Genomic DNA, 24656 nt, shown 5'->3' with positions numbered 1-24656 from the left:
GTATAATTTATGCACTGACATGAAAGGAACTAGACAAAACCTTGGCATCCCGATTTTCACACGAGTGAAACATGCACAGTACATGATCATCCTGTGAAGGTCATTCGATCTGATATATAAATACGACTACTGACAAAGCATGAGACATTTCCAAACTCGAGCCAAGTGTGTGGGGGACTACTTTATTCCCGACGACTAGAGACGGCCACCACGAGGCGGGCGTTCACCCATCACAGCCACCGACCTCCCTGGTATATACACTTATTATATATCTCGAATTTATTTTTTTGTATTATTGTTTTGCATTTGCTATTTGTCCAATTTCGTTTATTATTATTTGTTTGTTTTTCCCATACAGTAATGATATTGCGCTGATTATCAATGCATTAAGAATTGACAATTCAATAGTTTGTCTAAATCCGGTGATACATTTCATTAGGGTTTTCTCTGTTTTTCTGTTTTTGCAATCTATTGAATCTTCAACGAAACAAAACAGAGTTAAAATCAAACTGAAAAATGCAAAACCTTTTCAACAATGATATAACCGATGTTCTTACATTTTTTTTCCATTTATCTACTACATATACATTGTCATTTTATTTATTTGTTAGATGCATTTGATAACCGTGCCGAAACGTATAGCTGATTACTTTTATACTATTATAAAAAAGATTTATAATTAAGTTTTCATTTCTTTTTGAACATTCTATAAAGACCCATTTGTTCATTTTCATTCTCAATAGTGTTAATCATTGTGTTGTTTGCTATATAGTTTAGCTCTGTCTTGATTGTTCCGTTTCCTCCCTTGGTTTACTATTGAATTCATCGCGAAATATCAAGTATCATTTCCCATTATAATGTATAGTATTGGATATATATACAATATACCTCAACGCTTATATTCCATGTTATGTTGTATTTGTAACTTAATATAATAAAAATAGTACTTGATTGTTGTAGACATTCCCTGCGATTAAAGTTATGATGAAATCGGTTGCCTCGATGTCCGTATTGGTGGAATCACCCTATGATACTAGTTCGACTTCTGAGGCGGAGTCTACCCCAAATGATGTCGACCTCTATGCCCTCGCCGATATACCGGACGATGACAAGAAATGGAAAGGTGTCAAAATTTACTATACACAACAGCTGACGTAGTTTTAAACTAGGTTAAAATTGAATTTCAATAAAGGCCATGTACAGTACTTGTGACATTTGTGATTTGGTATATATACATAATACGACAATTTTACAGGAATAACGATGCATATTTTTGAAATCCAATCGATAACATATAGGAAAACATGGTGTAAAACATAAGAAATTCATTTTCATACCCGACCACATACACGTACCTGTTAACGACGGTGTACAGGTACTTGTCTGTAGATTTTAGGTGGTATATAACAGTATAGGTACCTAATTATATTGGTAGTCACATCATCTAACATTAGTGTATGCTATTTCTGATTCAGACCTGTCATACCAAGAACGGTTAAAATGGGTCATAGCAGCAATCCTGAAGCCAGTTGTTTTAGTCGGACTTCTGTACCTGTTTATCTGTTCACTGGATGTTCTTAGTGCAGCATTCAAATTGCTGGGAGGTAAGGACGCAAGTTTACGCCGATTATGTAAATTATGCCCGTGTTTCTTTTTAAATATTCTGTATAGTGCCTGCAATTCGTCAAATTAGAAAATGCGTTAACACCTCTGTAAATTATGAGATTTATATTGGGAACGTGTGATGATTTGTATTTGAATTATTTGTATTCATCATGAGTCAATATAACTAAAGATAATAATTTAGGACTAGTTTCATTAATCATAACATTTAAACGCGAAAGGACAATGCTTTCCGCAATTTCAATTTTCCATACAGTCTAAATATATTTATATGTCACAAGCAGATAACGTATGGTACAAGTTGACCTACATTACACCAATGTTTACTGGTCAGTTGACCAATAAAAATGACAAACTGTAGTCAGTAAACCTTCAATGTAAGTGTCCAACTGCTGTAGTATCCACGAATTGATATTATTGGTAGTAGTTGTATATTTGTCACCGCTCCTCTACAGGGAAGGCTGCAGGCGAAGCTCTGTCCAATAATGAGGTCCTTCAGAACCCTGTGGCGGGCCTCATGATTGGAATACTTGTGACCGTGCTCGTGCAGAGTTCTTCCACATCAACCTCCATCGTGGTCTCTATGGTATCCGCTGAAAGTAAGTCATCACTTTTTGTCCGTTCGTAATTATTCTCCCATACAGCTGAAAGAAACAAAATCAGTATATTTTCAACAAATTTGTAAGAAAATACGGGAATTATTAAGTTGTGTGTTGACAAGTATGTATGGTGTTCCGTTAGGGTCAAATTTCCAATATCACTCCTTCGCTCCTTCGACCTAAACGAGAAGGAGTGGAGAAGCGGAGAAGCTGAGAAGCGAAGGAGTGAAGGAGCGAAAATACGACGGCGAAGGAGCGAAAACGATGGCGAAGGAGCGAAGTTCCATCGCTCCTTCGCCATCGTATTTTCGCTCCTTCGCCATCGTGTTTTCGTTCCTTTGCTCCTTCGCGTTTAGGTCGAAGGAGCGAACGAGCGATATAGGAAATTTGGCTCTAACGGAACACCACGAGTCTTTTGTAGGACAATGTGAGTTACGAGGTCAAAATTGCGAGTTGAGAGTTTTCCTTTCCGTACTCTATTATAACGTATGAGAATATATTTGAACATGATTTGTCGTTTTGATATCTTCAGTTCTGACAGTAAAGCCTGCCATACCAATCATAATGGGTACTAACATTGGTACAACTGTGACCAACACAATAGTTGCCCTGGGACAGACAGCGGACAGGAGCCAATTTCGGAGGGCATTTGCTGCAGCTACCCTGCACGACATGTTCAACTGGTTGTGTGTCATCATTTTACTTCCAGTTGAGGTCATATCCGGTTATTTGTTTGAAGTATCCAATGCCATTATACAGACATTACCAAACACCGAGAATAATGGCACAAAGGAAAATCCAGAGTTCCTGAAAGTTCTCACCAAGCCGCTTACTAGCAGAATTGTATCCGTAAGTACATGAAGTTGGGCTTTATTCCAACTATATATTAAGTAAATATTCAAACATTTATTTGCAAAATGTTTTAAAATTTGAAAAGCTGAAACTACCATATATGCCAGAGTAAAAACGGTATGTGTTGCAAATGTCTTTTTTAACTTTAAACTTTCGGTAATAAGTTTACAATCTATAGAATGATTTGAATGAGAGTTGCTTTTCAGACCTCCATACCATACTAATGCAATGCCTTTTAACAATCATGTTATATGTAATTTTGTGGAAGTATAGGATTGGAAACAAGTTTTAAACAACTTATAAAAGTCCTCTCCACAAATATATATTACAAAGATTGTGATAGCGACACACTATACTTCTATGATTATAAAGAAAGAAAAATAAAGAAGAATGACAGGAAGAATGCTGGTGTAACAGCTTATCAAGTATTTCACATCTAATATTCATGTAATTTGGACATTGGAAAAGTACTGAAAAGAGTTTTCATATGGGTACCACTTGCACATGAAGGCGATTCTACTAGATTCATACAATACATAATTAAGTGGACTACATTTATGTCTAAGTTTTGTTAATAAAATGTTCGGACGACGAGGATTATCATGTTTTCAGCTGTGGTCTGATTTCGGTTAGATTCAGGAAGGTTATTTTCTTTGTATAAACGATAATGTAGTATGAGTAAGATTATCATTACACATTTTGTATAGTATAGTTGTTCTTATTTATTAGAGGATATGGAGTTCAGTCACCTACTAGACCTCGAAGTAATGTAAACAGATATGAGAGAGCTAGTTTGTTATGAATTTCATAAAATAATGTTAGTTTCTTCAATGTCGACTTTTACTCAAATTTCCCATCCAGTTTCAGTATACAGAGATTGTTTTCGTGCATATACTGGCAAGCCCGTTACTATGTTTGATGTATTTATATATACAAAACTTAGATAAAACATACTTGACACTGAAATAGATGTAGCATTATCATATACTAAAAATAGGACAAATGCCAGCTACACAGAAATAGGACTGGTAAAGAAGAGACCATAGAAAATAACTTTTAATATTGTTTACCCTCGCGACCTTGGTTGGGTACATTGTATCATGACCTACGTAGAATTTTGTTTTGGAGATCTGGTTCAGGATAAGAAAACTGGATAATCGCCATCCATCATGTATCATTATGATTGATATGCATAGATATTTCAAAATTAAATATTCTGTGTATTAAGTAAATGGTAATTTGAAGCTTTGCAGTAAGTTAGCACACACTGCTTCAGATAAGATAATTGTTTATCTTTGTGATTCCAGCTTGACAACACTGCTATAAATAACATTGCCAAAGGAGACGGTCCGACCAATATCAGTATTATAAAGGAAGGTAAGTATCAGTTAAATCGTGGATTACATCGAGAAGTATTGGGTATACCTATCTGAAAGGAACTATTGTAGCTAACAGGGATTTTGTTATTTATTATATTTAAAGAATAACATTTTGTGTCAAGTTAATCAGAAATAACAATAACTGGATATATGTCTGGACAACTTAAGCGGCATTTATTATTAGTCATTTAACACTTATTTGTAATTCAAATATCATAGCTGAAGCAACATCCAAGTTGGTAGTGATTGTACACATGACTGAAAACGAGAACTGCGTCAAAGTTTGATATGGACTTTTTCAAGTAATAATGGGATGTTTTACAAGAAAAAATCTAGAATATAATTGTCTTATACATGACGCATGCAAAACAACTGAATACTAGTATCTATATGTTGGATACACTACCAATAACCAATTTACGACCAAATCCATCGTCTTGTTTAGGTGATCACCTGTTTTCGGAGACGACTTGGAGTGACCCGGCTGTGGGAGCCCTTCTCCTAGTAGCATCCTTACTTACCTTATGTGCGTGCCTTGTTCTGATCGTAAAGTTGCTTCATTCCATTTTGAAAGGAAAGATTGCGCGTCTCACTCGTAAACTGTTCAACGGTAAATTCGACGGCTGTGTTGGCTTTCTGTCCGGACTGGTAGCTATTGTTGTAGGGGCCGGCCTAACCATCCTTGTCCAGAGCAGTTCTATCTTCACGTCGGCAATCACACCACTGGTCGGCGTCGGTGTTATCCACATCGAGCGAATGTACCCGCTGACCCTTGGGGCAAACATTGGCACGACAGGCACGAGTATACTGGCAGCTTTGGCATCATCGGGCAATTTTTACGAATCGTTTAAACTTTCACTATGTCATCTATTCTTTAATCTTACGGGAGTTTTCCTGTTCTACATTATCTATCCGCTCCGAAAATTGCCTATAAATGCTGCCAAATACATGGGAAACGTCACGGCCGAGTACCGATGGTTTGCCATTGCATACTTAATTCTTCTATATTTTCTGTTTCCCGCTATCATCTTTGCCCTCTCGCTTGCTGGAGTGGAAGTTTTAATGGGAATCGGCATCCCGTTTCTTGTTATGGTTGTGATAATAATGGTGATTAATGTTCTTCAGAATAAACGCCCGAAAGTCTTGCCTACAACACTGCGATCATGGGACTTCCTACCGGAGTGGCTACGCTCCCTCGCTCCGTATGATAGGGTCGTAGTTCGGGTTAAAAGAACTGTATGTAAATGTGGAAACAATGACGGAAATAATAATAAAGACTGCCTGTCAGAGAGACATAGCAAAAACTTTTACGATCTCAATGTAAATTCATTTCAAAATACGGCTTTCCGACCCGATGACAAGGAAGGAACAAAAATGTGAGACAAGATGTTTTGAGGCACAGTCAAAGACGTAACGGAAATGCAAAATCCATTGTAGTAAGAAAATATAATTATCCTCCGTCCAAGACAGTCATTATTAAAAGCATCTATATTACGTTGGAGTAGCTCACATAAACATTTCCCTTCCCTTTAGAAGAAACCTAGACTGACCCTCTGTCTCTAGAATTTTGAAATTATGAATAAAATTGATCTTTATGATTTTTTTTTGCCTCTAGGATATGTCTGATTTTGTTTCAAAGTAGGTAACTAGATAAGAATTTAGCTGAGTAATCCTTCACACAAAACTTAGGGGCTGGTGGCCAGTCTAGAATACATCAAAAAGATTTGCTTTGGTAGAGATTGAAGTTCCTCGCAAGAATACATAAGGGCAGGTCACTCGGGAAAAGAACTGTCGAAACTAGAGGTTAAGTGGTAGAGAAAAGACAATCTGCTTCAAATCATGTGATTAAGATCAAGCAAGGTTCCTCAATATACCCGTTAGTTCTATAAGGGACCATACAAAAGGCAACTCACACCATGACATAGGTGTAGCTTGCTTAATTATTTCTCCGAACCTGCAGGGATACCGTTATCGGGCTACACGCTTCAAAGAGTTAAACGTTTGATTTAATGACATAATAAATAAAATTTGATATAACAAAACCTACCACTGACGTTTTGAAACATACTTTTAATCTAATGAAATTAACCGATATTGAATAGTGCACATTGAACGTGCTTGCATTTGATTGGGTAATGACTATTTTGATGATCGATTTCACCACTTTCAAGGCATGCACATTTCGCAATTCATTGATGTCGACAGCAGAAATGACATTTATAATACCTATGGAAACCCATAAGTCGTAATTACTGTTTACCTGGCAGGTGTCACATTTACATAGTATTAGAATAACTATGTAACAACATTATCATACGGCAGTCTTGCTGGTGTGTGATGTGTCTTAAAAATATGTATACAATTAAAACAAACTAATGCAATATTTATGTTGAACGAGAATTTCGATAGAGCAGGTCTTTCATTGAGCACTTACAAATCCTGAGGCATCTAGAGAACCCGTCAGAGGCGCACGCGTGCGTGTGTGTGACCAAGTAACTAGAAAGTGCCGTTTTAGCTGTTAAGATATTAGTAATCTCCAAAAATCGAGAGAGAAAAATCCGTATCTTGTTCAGGCCATCTATTACACCAGTGTATACAGACACTATTTATCTTTCTGACGTGTGTCTAATCCGATTTCTCTGTTGTTTTAATGTTTTAAATTGTACATAGCTGAAAACATATTACATATGTTTAATGTGTATCAGAATAATTAATAACATAACTTGTCCTATTTGATAAAAATGTAAACGCTATGTTTTGAAACAGTGCTGTGTAACGACTGCAAACATTATAATAATTGTATGTATTGTATTACAAATATGTTTTTACTATATATCTTGTGAAAAGAGAATAAATGACATTTTATTCAGATTTAGAGAACACAATTCTTAGATAATGTCACCATCATTGTTTTATTGTATTTGTATGTTGCTTGTCCCATTGTTTACAAATCGTTTTGTAACTTTGTTAAATATCAGGGGGCTAATATTTCGCGGTAGTGTCGGGCCTAGTTCGCGGGTACTATCCGCGCAACTACTCTTTGTTAACGTTCTGCAGTGAATACTTCGCTGGGTACTTATTTTCGCGCCCTATATCTGTATATGATGACCGCGAATATAGCGAAATTAACTTAAAGTTACTTTTTATGTGTATGTGTGGACAGATATGACATTCCAATGCTGTATAATAATGCGCCCTATGTTGTTGATTCTTATTGCAATAAATTATGTTGAAGTTATCAATGTTATGTTTTGTAATAAGATAAGACTTGTTGGGTCCTTGATCTATGGACATTCCAAACAGTAGTATGTTTCATTATATTCGTTGAAATATGTGTACGATATATTAAATTTCAAGCATAATTTTGGCGGTCGATAAGAGTTATAATTTTCATTAACATTACTAAGCTTGAGGAAAGCCCTTAACTTAAGCCATCCCAAATGGAAGCATTATGAATTGAAGGAAAGTTTCTTAAACTCCGACAATTTTTTCTTTGGTTAACGATGGGGTTTCAAAATGGCCTAAGAAGCAAATGCAATAACACGTATGTGCTATTGGTAGCCTCCGTAGTCCTACGTTTACAAATAGGCATTTAAGTCAAAACATGTACATACCCAAGAATATAACGCCCCTTTTCTGCCAAAATGAAAAAAAGTATGGCTTTTGGGGAAAATGCTTAAATATCAATTCGTCATTATTTTTTTTTTACTAAATATAAACATATTGATAATAAAATGTCAGAAATCATATGTGCAAAGCAAGAAATTACAATTTTGAATACATTAGGATCAGGAGATAAACATGTGATTGATTTTAAATAAGAACATGCTCTTTTTACATTAAACGAAATGTTCTCAATGTCAAAAATACAACTCCTTATTTGTAATTATGTGCTAAAAACATCTTCAAACAGTATAAAAAGTGTCTAAAAATTAGGAATTTTGTGCAAAGTAATAAAAATTAATTGACACATTGCTATGTAACTTTTAAAAGAAAAAGGAGCATAGGGGAAAATTTGTTTTGCAAGGAAATAATGTCAAGTAAACTTAAATAAAATGAGTATACATGTACTTCGTTTCATGAGCACACGGGGACTGACACCTACACTTATAAAAGAAGTTTTTTAAGTGAAATTCCACTTTCAAAATAGCCGCCATGTTCCCTGATAACCACAAATATTAAATGTTAATTCTTACAACTTCTGATTCAATTTTCTGACAAGAACGCTACATGACATATTTATGTTGGTTTACACATTAAACCACCTAATATGGTGTCCAATGGGTCTTCGGATTCCATTCAGATAGGTAGTAACCATTCTAACGAAATCCTCATTGACATCAATGAAATAGTTGGATGTAAGTTATGTTTTGAAAAACAGCCATTGCTTGAAGCGTCCGTGATATGACCCCATTACCCATCTATATTTAGTTATGGATATATCAAGGTTAGCTTGTAGGTCGTCAGGTTGAGTCTGCCCAGGTTTTAGATGTGACTGCACCTTTGTTGACAAACCATGTGATTCTAAATCTGGAAAAAACATCCCTAAATTCTCGGTCAACAACGGAAATGTCATTTTCTCAAGCCAGGAGAGATTGGCCATGATGGTTTTTGTAAACTTCTCGTCATTATCGCTTCCAGGAAAAGGTCCTACTGTGTCCAGAAGGTACCCATCAGGCAGGACTAGACTCATAAACTTCGAACTCGTGGTTTGGAGTGTAGACAATAAAGGACGAACAATTTGAAATAGTTTCTAGAAACTGTGTCCTTGTCCAGCCTGTCCAGGCTGTACAATCTACATCATTCAGAGAGGAGAAACGCAGACTAAAGTACAAAAGGAATACTACTTTCTTATTTTTTCTAGCGGATTTCTTGGTTTTAATGTCTTTCACCCGCACCTACACACTTATTTCTCATTGTGAGAACGGTACTGTATTAGGTGTTTAAAGTCTCCATCCAACGCGATTTAATAAAAATATTTCAAATCATGGACATAGAAGATATGTTTTATTATGAAGAAAATGTAATGTCAAAGAACAATGAGATTGGGGTAAATAGGATATATTGTAACAAGATTTGTTTAGTTACTCTTGTATTTAAAGTCCTAATTATATTCAAAAGCGATGGCCATATCAAGACGAGGCCTCCATATGTCGGCATTACTTGTATGCTTGCTAGGGATTGTGCTACATTAGGAAAGGCACATGTATACATTAAGGTTTGGAGTGTAACAGGGTGGTCTGTTATGCCCACTATCGTTCAACAAGTCATAGAGTTTACACACATCAAAGCCAAACATCAACACCTTGCACAAATGGTAAAGCTTTGATCTTTAGGCAGGATTAGGGTAAGTAATAAAGCTCTGTATACGCTAAATAATTTTGAATGGACTGAATATGGAAGACATTCAAAATGTCTTTTTTTTTCACCAAATGCTTAAAACAAATATTATCGGTGGTATACTTACGGTTTTATCATTTTGGTATTGAGGTTATGGTTCAAACTTTCCTATTTCGTTAAAATAAATAATTAGTTTTTATCTGTTTTGTAACAATCTGCGTTCTTAGTTTAGTAATTAAGTTACGTAATTAGTTAATTAAGTAAAATCTTTCTATGGATAACATTTGTTCCTAAACACCGACAAATCTTTCCTGTCGATAATGTACGCTAGGAAATCCTTGTCGTTCCGTCTCTAATTTCCATGCGCATTTAAACATCAAATTTATCTTCTTCTCTTTTTTTTCAATTATTTGCTTTACTTTGATGAAATCTTTGTGATGACCTTAGGTGGTACCGCTCTGGAGATCCGGGAAGAAGGTGAAGATCAAGTCATTTCATGGAAGAGGAAATCGTGATACCGGGAGAAAGGTGATTAAATTTATTTCGTAATTGTCGTAAAACAGTTTGTATTTCAACGCAAACTGTTTCACCGTTTGATCTGAGGGTCGAACTTTCGCCGTCGTGATGAAAGGAAGGTGTGTTTTTTTTTACAGAAAGGTTGGTCAAGATATGTTCTCAATGTACACATACACACGAGGAAAACCTTCTATTATAATTTATTAGATAACAACAATTCAGAGGAACAATTGGAGGTTTTAAGGTGAACGTGGGATGACGTATGGAGGTCAGTTATCGACAGTACACTGTATTGACATTTTAACAGCGTGACCAGGTCAGAGTAGTGCGAACGTGATTGGGGCAGACGTCAGTGATAAGGACAGGTTAGAGGAATAACGTTCTTTGTTCGGCCATTCCTTATCGACAGTACATCTGTAAGTATGTCTGACATTCTCTTTGCCAGTCTTATTCATCTTGATTCTACCCCCCCCCCCCCCCCCCAACAAACATGAACATATATCAATCTACGGAAAGGTACAAAGTTGTTGCAAGTAATTAGAATGAGAAGTTTGGTCATGAGGACAGTTTGTATGTCATATAAAACATGTACATTATGGCCATAGGTGAAATTGTTTTAGAAAAACGTGTTTTATTTGCCTAAAAAGAGACAGTATGACAAATGAAAAAACAAAACAAAATCCAGAATAACGACAAATACCGTTGTTTCTATAATATACTACACAATAATACAACAAGGTTCGTTGCATGTAAAATTGCATGAAATACACGTGCGTTACCTGTACAGTTGTAGGCTGTCAGGACTGGGCTGTTTTCGTTTTTGCGGTCCAAACGGTTGGACTAGTTAGACCGGTGTTGTTCGTTTATGAAATAAAGACGGACCTGGTGATTTTATATTGTTTTCAGACGAGCCTTGACAAAGACCTCCAAGGTCTGTATTAACATTTGCAGGTCCATCAAGATATATGTTTGGAGTATTACATGTAAAAACTGACGAACCGGTTTGTCCGCATAAACAAACAGGCCCCGGGTAATAGGGCTTGATTCGTACCCTCAGCCATGTTACCTTTATAATTAGTTGTAATATATCATTCTCTTTTCGAGTTTCCAATTTATCTAAATCAATCGGCAACAAGCAATTATAACTACATATTAAATGACAAAAATTGCGATGACAATTTCAATTTCTGTTATTTCATCTTTGCACTTGTTAGTTCATTTCGCGTAATAGTTCAAAAAAGTATGTCTTTCTTATAGACAGATACATACTCACGGTGAGCTTATTATAAAGATAATGATAAAATTCAATCTATTCTATATCATGTTTCTCTTTACAGAAACTAAAAGCCCATTGAAGGACACGTCTAGATTAAAGCAACCTATTATATAGCTATTTCTTTTTGTTTTAAATATTATTCTAACGTTTCTTTCTTTTTAGAACAATTTCCACGCGCGATGATCCTTATCCTAGCAGCAACATATCTGTTAATTGAGTTGAGTGTAGCGGCCAATCCGTGTACGACCAGCAGTTATTCTGACGGCTGTAGTATCCCTGGTGATCTCCCTTTCTTCTACAAGGATACATTCACCCAAAACTGTAACCAACATGACGTCTGTTATTTCTGTGTAAGAGTTGTTTAATTGGTCAACAGTGTTTAAAGCAGACCTTTCATTTTGATGTATTTTTAATTGTATAAAAATGGTATTTCCGTGAAGAACTGGAGACCGATGGTTATCTCAGTCTCTTTGTATTTAAGATGTTCTATCTTAATCTTTTTCTCTCAATAACTCTTGTGTTATTGCCTAAAGTCAACGAGCTTGTACTATTACACGAGGAGAGGAATTTTAAAATATAACCTTTCAGCTTGTTTTCCAATCCCTCGTATACTCTATTTAATAATAAAAGCTTGTTGTTGTAGAAACCTTCTGAAGTAACATTTCTGTAAAACTAAGTAAGATTTTCTGGAAACGAAATAATCATCTTTATATTCTAAGAACTTGCACATATATGTCCAGATATATATTACAAGAAGTATCAATGAAAACACGTCATTATGATAATGCAGAGTGATAAGTAAGGTAAACTTACCTATCTTAGCGTACCCAAACTTTAGCGCATAACTTACTTTTATCCTGCAACTGCCACCGCATTGTCGAAATACACCCACCGTATATATTTTTGCTGTATACGGCAGTGACGGAAAACAGCGGTATTTTAGAATCTTAGCACGGGCGTCAATTCGACTGACCTACTTCAAAGTGAAACAACGTTTAAAAGGCGAACATATTTCTGTCATTTTTGACACCGTTTCGGTTTAAAATGATTTTTTTTTTTATTGTTGCAGGATAAATAGAATACATGGTCAGTGCACAGGGACACGTTACAATAGTAATGTATGTATAAAATATATGGGGGGGTCGATATAAACATATCGACCCCCCATATATTTTATACATACATTACTATTGTAACGTGTCCTTGTGGTCAGTGTCTTAAAATATAAGCTGTATTTTTGACTCGGGACAGAAAGACAAAAGTGGCTCGTCAAGGCTCACCACTTTTGCCTTTCTTTACCCTCGCCAAAATACAGCTTATATTTTCAGACACTGACCATGTATTATATATATATGTAGCGGAATGAAGAATTGGCTCACTTATAATACTTGTCATAGAAAACGAAATGCAGAAAATTCAATTAGCGCAATCAGAAGTAAGTGGAAGGCTTTCTAAGCCTTCCTAAGGCGATTAAATTAGTATAGGTCTGAATGATATGAAAGCAAAACTACTTCACGTCTTTCCTCTTTGAAAATTGGTGTCCTTGTCTATCTTATGATATTTGCATGTGTCTTCCCTTGGTTTTTTGTTTTTGTTTTTTGTTTTATCTTATTCAATGTTATTATCTTAGGTGACGTGCGTAATTTTTCTTTGTTCTGAATAATCCCTTTATGCTTTGTCATCAAAGGAATGTCCTGTTACAGTCAATGTTGTAATATCATTGAAATTTTCTCTGTTAAGTTTAATATTTTTGTCATACTAGAGTTGAATGGGATGGCTCATCTTCGCTAGCCAAGGCTTCTGATTACGTGGAGCGAAACGTAATCGGAGGCCTTGGCTAGCGAATATGGGGGGTGGTGGGTGTGGCTTATATTGCTTCTTTTATAACACAATCGGTTAAAATTGCCTTGTCCTCAAAGTCCTGTGTGTGTTTGGATGTATTGTATCGTGTGGTATTGTTATAGACAGTCCAGTATGTATTTAGATGTACATGTTATACATTGTATGATGTCGTTACAGGCAGTTCAGTATCTGGATGTACATGTATTACATTGTAAACGAGGTGGGAAACTCTTGAAAAAAGACGTTAGACGCATAAACTAATACAGTTTCATAAACTGGTTCATGTTATGGTTCCCCTTTCGTACAAGACATCCATTCCGATGTACATACTCATGCTACTAGAGACGGAGACAATTTTCGTCCTCTTTGTTTCAAAATTCTTTCATTCCCTCTGTCTTAAAATGTTGAAACTCTCTTCTGTCTGATGATAAAACGAATCCGTCACTGCGAAAACTCAAGAAACACTTGCATGGACCTTCCACCAAAGTATCATTATATTTCTCCTCTGGAAGCAGAGAAGGTAAGATCCTCCATGCGAGACTAAGAATGGAATGTAGCTCCCTAAATAGCCACCTTTACTCGAAAGGCTTAGTTGATAGTCCTCTGTTCATGCGGACTATCGAATGAAACAAATTTCCACTATCTTTTGCGATGCCCACTATAGGTTAATCTAGTCTAGGGCAGTCTAGTAGATGTTTAGATGTATAACATTGTATGGTGTCATTACAGGCAGTCTAGTAGATGTTTAGATGTATAACATTGTATGGTGTCATTACAGGCAGTCTAGTATATGTTTAGATGTATAACATTGTATTACATTGTTACAGGCAGTCTAGTATATGTTTAGATGTATAACATTGTATTACATTGTTACAGGCAGTCTAGTAAATGTTTAGATGTATAACATTGTATTACATTGTTACAGGCAGTCTAGTAAATGTTTAGATGTATAACATTGTATGATGTCGTTACAGGCAGTTCAGTAAATATTTAGATATATAACATTGTATGTCGTTACAGGCAGTTCAGTATGGGTTGGGCAGACATGACTGCGATGATCTATTCCTGAAGAACATGCAGGTATCATGTAACCACCTGGACCGGAGAAGATTCCTGTTTGGCAGTGATGGTAATACCCAACCTACACACCATGCCTGTATGGCTTCAGCGTTTGTCTATTACGAGGCAGTATATCTGGGTGCTGAAAGCCACTTCGAGCAAACATCGCCACCTTGGTGTGGCGAGAGCTGGGTTCGACAATGTTTACCATAATCATATAATATGTTAACAGTTTTTTATTGTCATTTTTGACAAACCAAATACATTTTTGATATCTCCATTGCTCATTTTGTGTTTTGTTTTCATTAGAATTCTGTACAAAATAAGGATTGCAACCACTGTATTTCAATTAGACTGGTCCCCTTGTCTGTAGAATATTGAAATTAGGAATAAAATTGAGCTTTATAATGTTGGTCTATAAGACATGTCTGGTTCTAATTTTTAAGCTTGGCAGAGATAATCTAGTATTGAAATTCAGCTGAACAATTCTTTACAAAAATTCAGGGGCTGGTGGTCAGTCTATACTTCAATTAGCAATGTGATTTTTATTTGATCATTATGGTAGTTTTCAAAGATTTACACTGGATGTGCCTTGTAATAATTGTTGTTTGATATTTTGAATGCGATCTACTGAGAAGGCTTCTCTTCCAAGAAGAGTGCAAATCGAGTTGGCCTAGGGGCACACAGAAATATACCCCTCACTTCAGTATCGGGTGAGTTTGATGGTGTGGTGTTATGGTGTGAATATAGACTTAATTTGACCATGATTTAAAGAGATATTTTGTACACAAGCTTTTTAATTCAAAAGTGGTGAAGTGTGACCTTTACCTTCATTGATTACCACCAAACTCAAATTAGGCATAGAAGTTGATCAAACAATTAAAAATACAGAAGACAATTAAACTATGTTTTATTAAAAATATCTTATGCTAACAAAAATTATGAAAATAATGAATGTCAAGACCGTTTCCTTGGCAAGCCATCCTCATCCAGGAGACTTTGATCAGAAGGTAGTTCCTGAGGGCCGGGGCCTGGCATTGTGTATATAATATATTTCAAACTGTCATCCATTGGATCAAAGGGGAAGTAACTCAGATCTTCTTCACTGTCCTGAATCAAAATATATTCGATATTGATTGATGGATGTGACTGCAGATCAGGTCATCAGTTTGTGTAATATCCTAATACACAAGTAAATATGTCACAGGTAATTTGATATTAATTATGCACCAGATATAAATACATAGAAATTTATTTTCATTATTTATACCAATCTATATGTGTAAAATACCAAACTCTACAACAGGAAAAGTTTGTAATGCTAGAAGTGAAATCTGATTTCAAAAGGAAGAAAATAAAATTTTGGACATTAACATAGCTGTACTTCTGATATCCTGTTTACAAAGTTATACATTATACTTACATCTGATTCAGTCTCCATTAACTCTGCAGTGTTTCCTCGAATGAAATCTTTGTCTTCTCTCGTTGGAGGGAAAAAGTGTTTCACAAGATGAAGAAACTTTTGGACATCTTTCTTTAGGAGGAACAGACACGCATTTGGACCAGCATCAAAAGTGTACCCAACCTGTTAATTACACCAGATAATTCTGATTACAGACAACCTGTTAATTACACCAGATAATTCTGATTACAGACAACCTGTTAATTACACCAGATAATTCTGATTACAGACAACCTGTTAATTAAAGTAAGATTATTCGAATACAAGCAACCTCTTAATTACATAAGATAATTCCTATTAAAGAAAGCCTGTTTATTACATTCAACTCACAAACAGAATAGGAATAATGAACTTATGATGTTTGCAATTCTTGTTTAAACTGAGCAAATATAATATTTGAACATATAAACAAACCAATGGATGGCTGTCATCATAGTGGGTAAGGACTTAGAAGTGTTCCACTCCCTATAACTCTAACCAGATAACTTCACCTCTCAGCTCTCTAATGATCGACAATGACTTTGATTTCCTGACATACACTGACCTTGATTTTATGACATATGCTGACCTTGACCTACTGACATACACTGACCTTGACTCCATCACATACACTGACCTTGACTTTCTGACAAACACTGACCTTGACTTATCGCCATACACTGTCCTTGACTTTCTTACATACACTGACCTTGACTTATCGCCATACACTGACCATGACCAACTGATATACACTGAATTTGACTTCCTGACATACACTGACATTAACATGATACATGCTGACCTTGATCTTACATACACTGACCTTGACTCTCTTACATACACTGACACTGACATCCTGACCTTGACTTTGTGATACACACTGACCTTGGCTTCCTGACATACACTGACCTTGACTTTTTTACACATGCTGAGCTTGGCTTCCTGACATACACTGACCTTGACTTCCTGACATACACTGACCTTGACTTCCTGATATTTCCTGTTAAAACAGTGGACCAGCTGAATGATCCTCCTGGATACGTCAGTTAGGTAGGAGATTGGTGGGTAGGTGTCCAGACAACAGGCATGCATCTGGTTACTGTCCTGTCAGTCAAAACAGACAACAAATTTCTGTAAATCACCAGATATACTGAGGCCAACACACATGCTACTCCCCTGACGGTAAAATTCTGAGAGACGTCTATTATTAATACATTTTTGTATATCCGTATTTTTTTCATGAAAGAAATGTAGTATAATACTGTTGAAGCTCCACATTGAACAGTAAGTGTATAAACAAAAGGAATATTTACCTTCATTGTTATTTCTGCAAATGTTTTGAAATCTCTGTCACAGATTGCCTGAGTTATCTGTTCTGTCTTGTTAGGAAGACTCTGGATTCTCTCCTTCAGTAACTCACTGGTTTCCATGGTAACCTGCATCCCTTCTGTGCTCCCCGTGTGTTTCTTCTGCTCATTCACCTGACAATGTATACCGTACATTTTCCTTCACTCAGACAAGGACCATGGTCATTTTAGTTCATCAAAGTACAAAGGATTTGACCTAAATATCTTGTTTTCATTTCTTGCAAGACAGGACAAAGAGAATCAGCCTTCCCATTAGAACTGACCAGTGAGTCTGGTGTGAGACTGACCACCAGTATAAGTACCTGTAGATCTGACCAGTGAGTCTGTTGTGAGACTGACCACCAGTATGAGTACCCATAGATCTGACCAGTGAGTCTGGTGTGAGACTGACCACCAGTTAAAGTACCCGTAGATCTGACCAGTGAGTCTGGGGTGAGACTTACCACCAGTATAAGTACCCGTAGAACTGACCAGTGAGTCTGGTGTGAGACTGACCACCAGTATAAGTACCCGCAGATCTGACCAGTGAGTCTGGTGTGAGACTGACCACCAGTATAAGTACCCGTACAACTGACCAGTGAGTCTGTTGTGAGACTGACCACCAGTATGAGTACCCATAGATCTGACCAGTGAGTCTGGTGTGAGACTTACCACCAGTATAAGTACCCGTAGATCTGACCAGTGAGTCTGGTGTGAGACTTACCACCAGTATAAGTACCCGTAGAACTGACCAGTGAGTCTGGTATGAGACTGACCACCAGTATAAGTACATGTAGATCTGACCAGTGAGTCTGGTGTGAGACTGACCACCAGTATAAGTACCCGTAGAACTGACCAGTGAGTCTGGTGTGAGACTTACCACCAGTATAAGTACCCGTAGATCTGATCAGTGAGTCTGGTGTGAGACTTACCACCAGTATAAGTACCCGTAGATCTGACCAGTGAGTCTGGTGTGAGACTCACCACCAGTATAAGTACCCGTAGATCTTACCAATGAGTCTGGTGTGTGACTTACCACCAGTATAAGTACCCGTAGATCTGACCAGTGAGACTTACCACCAGTATAAGTACCCGTAGATCTGACCAGTGAGTCTAACACCAGTATAAGTACCCGTAGATCTGACCAGTGAGTCTAACACCAGTATAAGTACCCGTAGATCTGACCAGTGAGTCTAACACCAGTATAAATACCCATAGATCTGACCAGTGAGACTTACCACCAGTATCAGTACCCGTAGATCTGACCAGTGAGTCTAACACCAGTATAAATACCCATAGATCTGACCAGTGAGACTTACCACCAGTATAAGTACCCGTAGATCTGACCAGTGTGTATGTGGCTGTATCTGTCTAGCTATTGAGTCTGTACCATCGTGTTTCTGTCCCTTGTCCCACATAACAAACCCTCCATGTACACTCCGACAGGCACTCCCAGATCCACGCCTAAAACATAAAATCAACTAGAAAGTTATTTTGCATGTACAAGTATAAAGATACATAACCAGACTGGGTCATTTGTGGTTGATAATTTATTTGAAAAATAACAATATATAAATAAATCAACTTTATAGATTTCTAACAGTGTAGTATTAGGAAAAGGCTATCAAACAAGCCAGAGTTCTGTGAGAAATTCTAGTCCTCAATATATATAAGAAACTTCAAAATAAATTTACACAATTTCAGAATGCAACAACTTACTATCAAAAGTGGTACTCTCAAAGAGCTAGGCAACTATAGGTGATACAGAATACACGTATACAATACCTTACTTTATCACACACAAGGTATGGTACATGTGATCAATTAGAAACCATTAAGAGTAATACACATAATCTAATTACCTTAAATTTGTTGTTAATACATTAAATATTCATAAAACTGTGACATCCTGATATCACTTCTGTAATCAATATTATAGATTCTGTTTCTCGGACACAAACTGAGAAAAAAATAAAACTTTGTAGACCAGTTAAAAATAATATTCCTGAAAAACACTGTCTTTTTTCCATGTGAATATGAATAATTTTATCACAGAAGTCTACAGCACAATCAGCTGCTACTGTGAACACCATGTCAATCACGTGATTAACAGGTGTTATGTTAACTATCAGTTTTAGTAATCAAATTTCAATTTGTATTTTGATGTCTGATTTTGTAGTATGCTTTAACTTTGAGTATTAGATGTCTTGTTATGACAGGATGTAAAATGTTACAGTACCTTGCGATTGCAGTGATGTCCCCATCTATCTGATAAAGACACTGGAGGGCATACACTAAAACAAACAACATTCAATACAATCAGGTGCTTAAAATCAAAGTCATTCTTTGATCTTGTCATTTCTTACTGTCTAATCTAAAAAAATCAGATCTCTTATTTTATTATTTTTTTCTGTACCACGATGCCTGAGAACTGACAGAACACTGACAGAGATAACCATTCTGGTTTTAAAGTGAGAGTCAAATATTCATCAACCTATACAATTTTTGTTACCATGGAGACTTTGGATTGTTTCATTGAATTAATGCTATTGTGCATCCAAGACTTACTTCAATTGCTATGAAGACAAAAAGCCAAACTGACACCAACAAAAATTGGTATTCCAGAAGACAAACCCACCGTACATATAATCTGTGCATTATTTTGTAAAATTAAAAACAAATGGAGAAAGTATTAAAAGGAAATCTACTTTACCAAATAGTTTCTGAATATCAAACTTATGTAAGTGTTCTTTTCATATGAGATAATGTAAATGAAACTAATGTTTTAAGTTTGAACACAGATTAACAAACCCAGACAGGCATATCCCGCTGCTGATGAGGCTAGTCCTGCTGCTGTAGGGAAGTTATTCTTGGAACAGATATGGATTTTCCAGTTCAATTTCTCAGCAGCATTGTCCCGGTTACCTGCCTTTTGTTTCCTTGCTCTTCTTTTGACTATAAATTATATAAGCTATGATTATTGTTTATGTGGGACCAAGAGGTACCTAAATATGCAATTAAAGAGGAATTCCTGTAATAACTTCTGAGAAATAACAAAAATAATCTTTGAATGATAAAATCCAGGACAGCAGCATTTTGACCATCTGTTTTTATCTGAAAATATGAGAAAGATTCATCTACCAGCAGTTCTTTTCAAGAAATAGATATCAAAATTATCTTTGAATGGTTGATAGAGGACCACAGATTTGAACAGTTCACCATCTGACGATAGTGGAATACGAACAATGTAACAATACTATGTAGACACTGTCTATTTATTACTTACTCTCCTTGATGACATTCTGGATCCTTGGGTTGTCAATAGACTGTTCTCTGTAACAAAAAACAATTTATATTTTCACCAAATTGTCTATCAGGCCTTCCATTTCATTTATTGGCTGTCATCTCTTTCTACAGCAAACACACACTGCTAGGAAATAACTACTAGTATATATAGTGTGTTATATCTTAGAGCAAATACACACTGCTAGGAAATAACTACTAGTATATAGTGTGTTATATCTTAGAGCAAATACACACTGCTAGGAAATAACTACTAGTATATATAGTGTATTATAACTTACAGCAAATACACACTGCTAGGAAATAACTACTAGTATATATAGTGTGTTATAACTTACAGCAAATACACACTGCTAGGAAATAACTACTAGTATATATAGTGTATTATAACTTACAGCAAATACACACTGCTAGGAAATAACTACTAGTATATATAGTGTGTTATAACTTACAGCAAATACACACTGCTAGGAAATAACTACTAGTATATACATGTATAGTGTGTTATAACTTACAGCAAATACACACTGCTAGGAAATAACTACTAGTATATATAGTGTGTTATAACTTACAGCAAATACACACTGCTAGAAAATAACTACTAGTATATACATGTATAGTGTGTTATAACTTACAGCAAATACACACTGCTAGGAAATAACTACTAGTATATATAGTGTGTTATAACTTACAGCAAATACACACTGCTAGGAAATAACTACTAGTATATAGTGTGTTATAACTTACAGCAAATACACACTGCTAGGAAATAACTACTAATATGTATAGTGTATTATATCTTACAGCAAATACACACTGCTAGGAAATAACTACTAGTATATATAGTGTATTATAACTTACAGCAAATACACACTGCTAGGAAATAACTAATAGTATATAGTGTGTTATAACTTACAGGAAATACACACTGCTAGGAAATAACTACTAGTATATAGTGTGTTATAACTTCTCTCCTATTCAACATCTCATATAGGATGGCAAAGAAGACCTTTAATTGGTTGATACTTATTCTACATCCTGATATCAAAGTTTACCCCTTTTTATTCTTTATTTTAACCAATTAAAGCAACTGTAAACAGACCTAATACAACAATCATTATTTTAAAGTGATCATGTCGGATTCAAACTTTTGACAAGTCAAATACTAACAGATATCGGTTTTCAAAAAGGTGAGCCTACAGCCGAAGCTGGATCCAGAACTCAAATGTCTATGTTCTAAAAATAACTATCAAAGTAATGTTCAGGAGGATTAATAAAACCCAACTCACTGTCCATTGAGCCATATCCTGTCCTTCTCAAAATGACAACTGGCTGCAACACTGGTCTGTGCTTGAAGCTGTGTAGACATGTTAAAGAGATAACGGTTAATACAACTGTTTATCTTTTACACTACATAATTGAAACAACAAGAGTTGTATCCCAAGGGATAACTTATACCCCGTGGGCGTCTATAGTTGAGTAGGCTATTGGTGAGTGTAATCATATCTAATCCAGTCAGTTATTACATTTTATGAATGACAATATTAAGACACCAATCGATCCAAAACCAGTTCCAATTCATAAATATACATGATATACACCATCCAATACTGCAATTGTACATCGGTTCGGTAACAAATATTTAATACTCCTGATAACATTGTTAATTTCAATAATTTGGATATTTTTACCCCTCATTAGCATAAAGTTTTCAGTGGCCAGCTTTTAGGCACCTTTTTGGAGAAGCGCCTTCCAATTTTTTCTCTCACTTCCATTTAGAATACTGAGGTGTCAGGACAGATACAATTGTATCTCCTTTCTTGAAAAACCCACCTTTCCCTCCCTATTTGAGACTAAATTTGTATGAAATTAATGAGGATCCCTCAATGGTTTAAATAAATAAGTTAAGGTAATTTTTGCTAAGGCGTCGCATAAACTTTGTACAGTATTTTTCAGTTGCTTAATTGGCAATAATGTATTTAACATATTGAATTAATTGCATTTACATGTAAATAACTAAACTATACAACTATTGTTCAATCTGATAAATATTATGTGTCTAGGAATGAATGGCTGCTTGTGAGTGCAGAAAGTGAAGGATATTATAATATTAAAATGTATTGCAATCTGTGTATAGCCCTTTCACCTCCTTCCATATATAGGTATTAGTGAATATTGATGGACTTTTAATATTCGAGACATTTGATCTGGGGTGAAAGGGCTTTTTGTATACATGTACTTTATTATCTCATTTCATTATTTCATTAAATGGCAAAACTTAAATTATGTTTTTGTTATATATATATAAGGGGAGGTAATTGACTTGTGTTTATTTTAGTTGGGCATAACTTCAAGCCAAGTTTTAATTGTTTTGTACTTTAGTAGGACTTGTCCGGAAAAGCCTCAACGAATCAGAAGGTGCCATTTTGAAATAGGCATTATCGTAAAAAAAAAGTTGGGATGCACAACTAACCATCTTTGCTAGCCATAAAGGCTTCTGATTACGTTTCACTCCACATTCGTGTAGTGAAACGTAATCAGAAGCCTTGGCTAGAGAAGATGCACAACTACGTGTTGTACTGATTTTACATGCCAATTTTTGTTAAAATTGGAACAGCACTTTAGTAGGAGTTGTCTGGACAAGCCTCATCTAATCAGAAGTAGGCGGCCATTTTGAAAAACGCAATATCGTAAAAAATAGTCTGGATGCACAACTACCTGTTGTACTGATTATACATGCCAAGTTTTTTGAAATAAGAACAGTACTTTAGTAGGAGTTGTCTGGACAAGCCTCAACCAATCAGAAGTCGATGGCCATTTTGAAAAATGCAATATCGTAAAAAAAAGTTGGGATGCAAAACTACATGTTGTACTGATTATACATGTGCCAAGTTTTGTTGAAATCGGAACAGTACTTTAGTATGAGCTCTCCGGACAAGCCTCAACCAATCAAAGTTGGCGGCCATTTTGAAAAATGCATTATCGTAAAAAAAAGTTGGGATGCCGACTGATTTTACATGCTAGGTTCTGTTGAAATCGGAACAGTACTTTAGTAGGAGTTGTATGGACAACCATTATGGGACGACAGATGGACGGATGGACAGAAAACCTGATTCCAGTTTACCCCCTTAACGTTGTTGCAGGGGATATAATAATCATATTTAGAAATGGGTTCACAGTGGCAAATAATTCCATACTGGCAATATTGTCTGATAGCATACAATGCAACAACCTGTCTATAAAGGTAATTCGTCTAAATATAAAGAAACTCTGACTATATGATAGATATATATAAAGAAACTCTGTCTATAAAGGCCACATGCTTCAGTTACTAATGTAACAAAATCCATTGTCAGCAGAGCGAGAGTGGGCTGATTGCCGGTGGCAAGGTAGCTCAAATGGTTAGAGTATCCATCTAGAGTTTGTAAGTCCCAGGTTTTCTCTTTCTATTAATATATAGTCACCTGCCTATAAAGGTATTTCTCTTTAGTCCTTTGAGTGGTCTTAATTCGCAGGTTTGACTGTATTGTGTTACCTGATCCTGATGAAGAGTTACACTGACTGATGAGTTGGCTGGGAGTATCAGTGTCTCATCTCTCTTTCCCCCTAAAAATATGTTGCATAACATTGTACAAAATTGACAAACACATAGGCCTACTATATATAAACACATAGTTCATTAGTTGCGGAACCTTATAATCAACAATCCGCATAAAAATACCCTTTCTTTTAAAGACTTATCCATGAATATTCCTTTACATGTGTTTACGTCATGTACGTATTAAAAATTGTTTCTAAATAAACTACAGACATAATTAACCAGTCATGGCAAAATATTACAATTAAAAGCACTAAATTGCAGCTAATGATGTATGTCAGCTAATCAGATATAAAATCAGAAGTTGTTAATTAGTTTCGCCAATACGTACAATATTTAATTACAGCAATATTTACAGGAGCAGAACAAGTTACACATTGCATCTTCTTAAGTGAAGAAACAGCAACAGCTCCAACTTTCTCGTCTCGGTGTCAATTCTGCGTTCAAATGGCTATAGCATAAAAGCGTTCCTTTAAAACACG

The 24656-nt window shown here is 35.8% G+C and overlaps 3 protein-coding genes across 4 annotated transcripts; 2 read left to right on the top strand and 1 right to left on the bottom strand.

Annotated features, from left to right (window-relative positions):
- The first annotated feature begins 166 nt into the window (after nt 1–166).
- On the top strand, nt 167–6121 carry LOC117338545 (sodium-dependent phosphate transport protein 2B-like). Its single transcript, XM_033899903.1, has 7 exons — nt 167–251; nt 961–1123; nt 1476–1604; nt 2079–2222; nt 2755–3071; nt 4382–4451; nt 4899–6121. Exons 2-7 carry the CDS (start codon nt 982–984, stop codon nt 5831–5833), a joined length of 1737 nt encoding a protein of 578 aa, XP_033755794.1. The 5' UTR covers nt 167–251; nt 961–981; the 3' UTR covers nt 5834–6121.
- Nucleotides 6122–11213: 5092 nt separating this feature from the next.
- On the top strand, nt 11214–14773 carry LOC117337410. Its single transcript, XM_033898386.1, has 3 exons — nt 11214–11240; nt 11748–11935; nt 14448–14773. The coding sequence occupies exons 2-3, from the start codon at nt 11765–11767 to the stop codon at nt 14697–14699; spliced, it is 423 nt and encodes a 140-aa protein (XP_033754277.1). The 5' UTR covers nt 11214–11240; nt 11748–11764; the 3' UTR covers nt 14700–14773.
- A 606-nt stretch (nt 14774–15379) lies between these two features.
- Nucleotides 15380–24632, bottom strand: LOC117337409 (diphosphomevalonate decarboxylase-like). Of its 2 annotated transcripts, none has more exons than XM_033898384.1 (11): nt 24506–24632; nt 24112–24182; nt 21866–21933; nt 20560–20606; nt 20085–20228; nt 19513–19567; nt 18593–18737; nt 17241–17408; nt 16909–17031; nt 15910–16071; nt 15380–15596 (listed from the first exon to the last, which is right to left on the bottom strand). In XM_033898384.1, exons 1-11 carry the CDS (start codon nt 24555–24557, stop codon nt 15444–15446), a joined length of 1188 nt encoding a protein of 395 aa, XP_033754275.1. In that variant the 5' UTR covers nt 24558–24632; the 3' UTR covers nt 15380–15443. The 2 variants fall into 2 exon arrangements, with proteins under 2 accessions (XP_033754275.1, XP_033754276.1); XM_033898385.1 differs by having other exon boundaries at nt 24531–24593.
- Between the last annotated feature and the right edge of the window lie 24 nt (nt 24633–24656).

The sequence above is a fragment of the Pecten maximus genome, chromosome 11 (genome assembly GCF_902652985.1).
Source record: "Pecten maximus chromosome 11, xPecMax1.1, whole genome shotgun sequence".
Lineage (NCBI taxonomy): Eukaryota > Metazoa > Mollusca > Bivalvia > Pectinida > Pectinidae > Pecten > Pecten maximus.
Note: the sequence above shows the minus strand (reverse complement) of the source record. Positions and strands in the feature narration are given on the sequence as shown.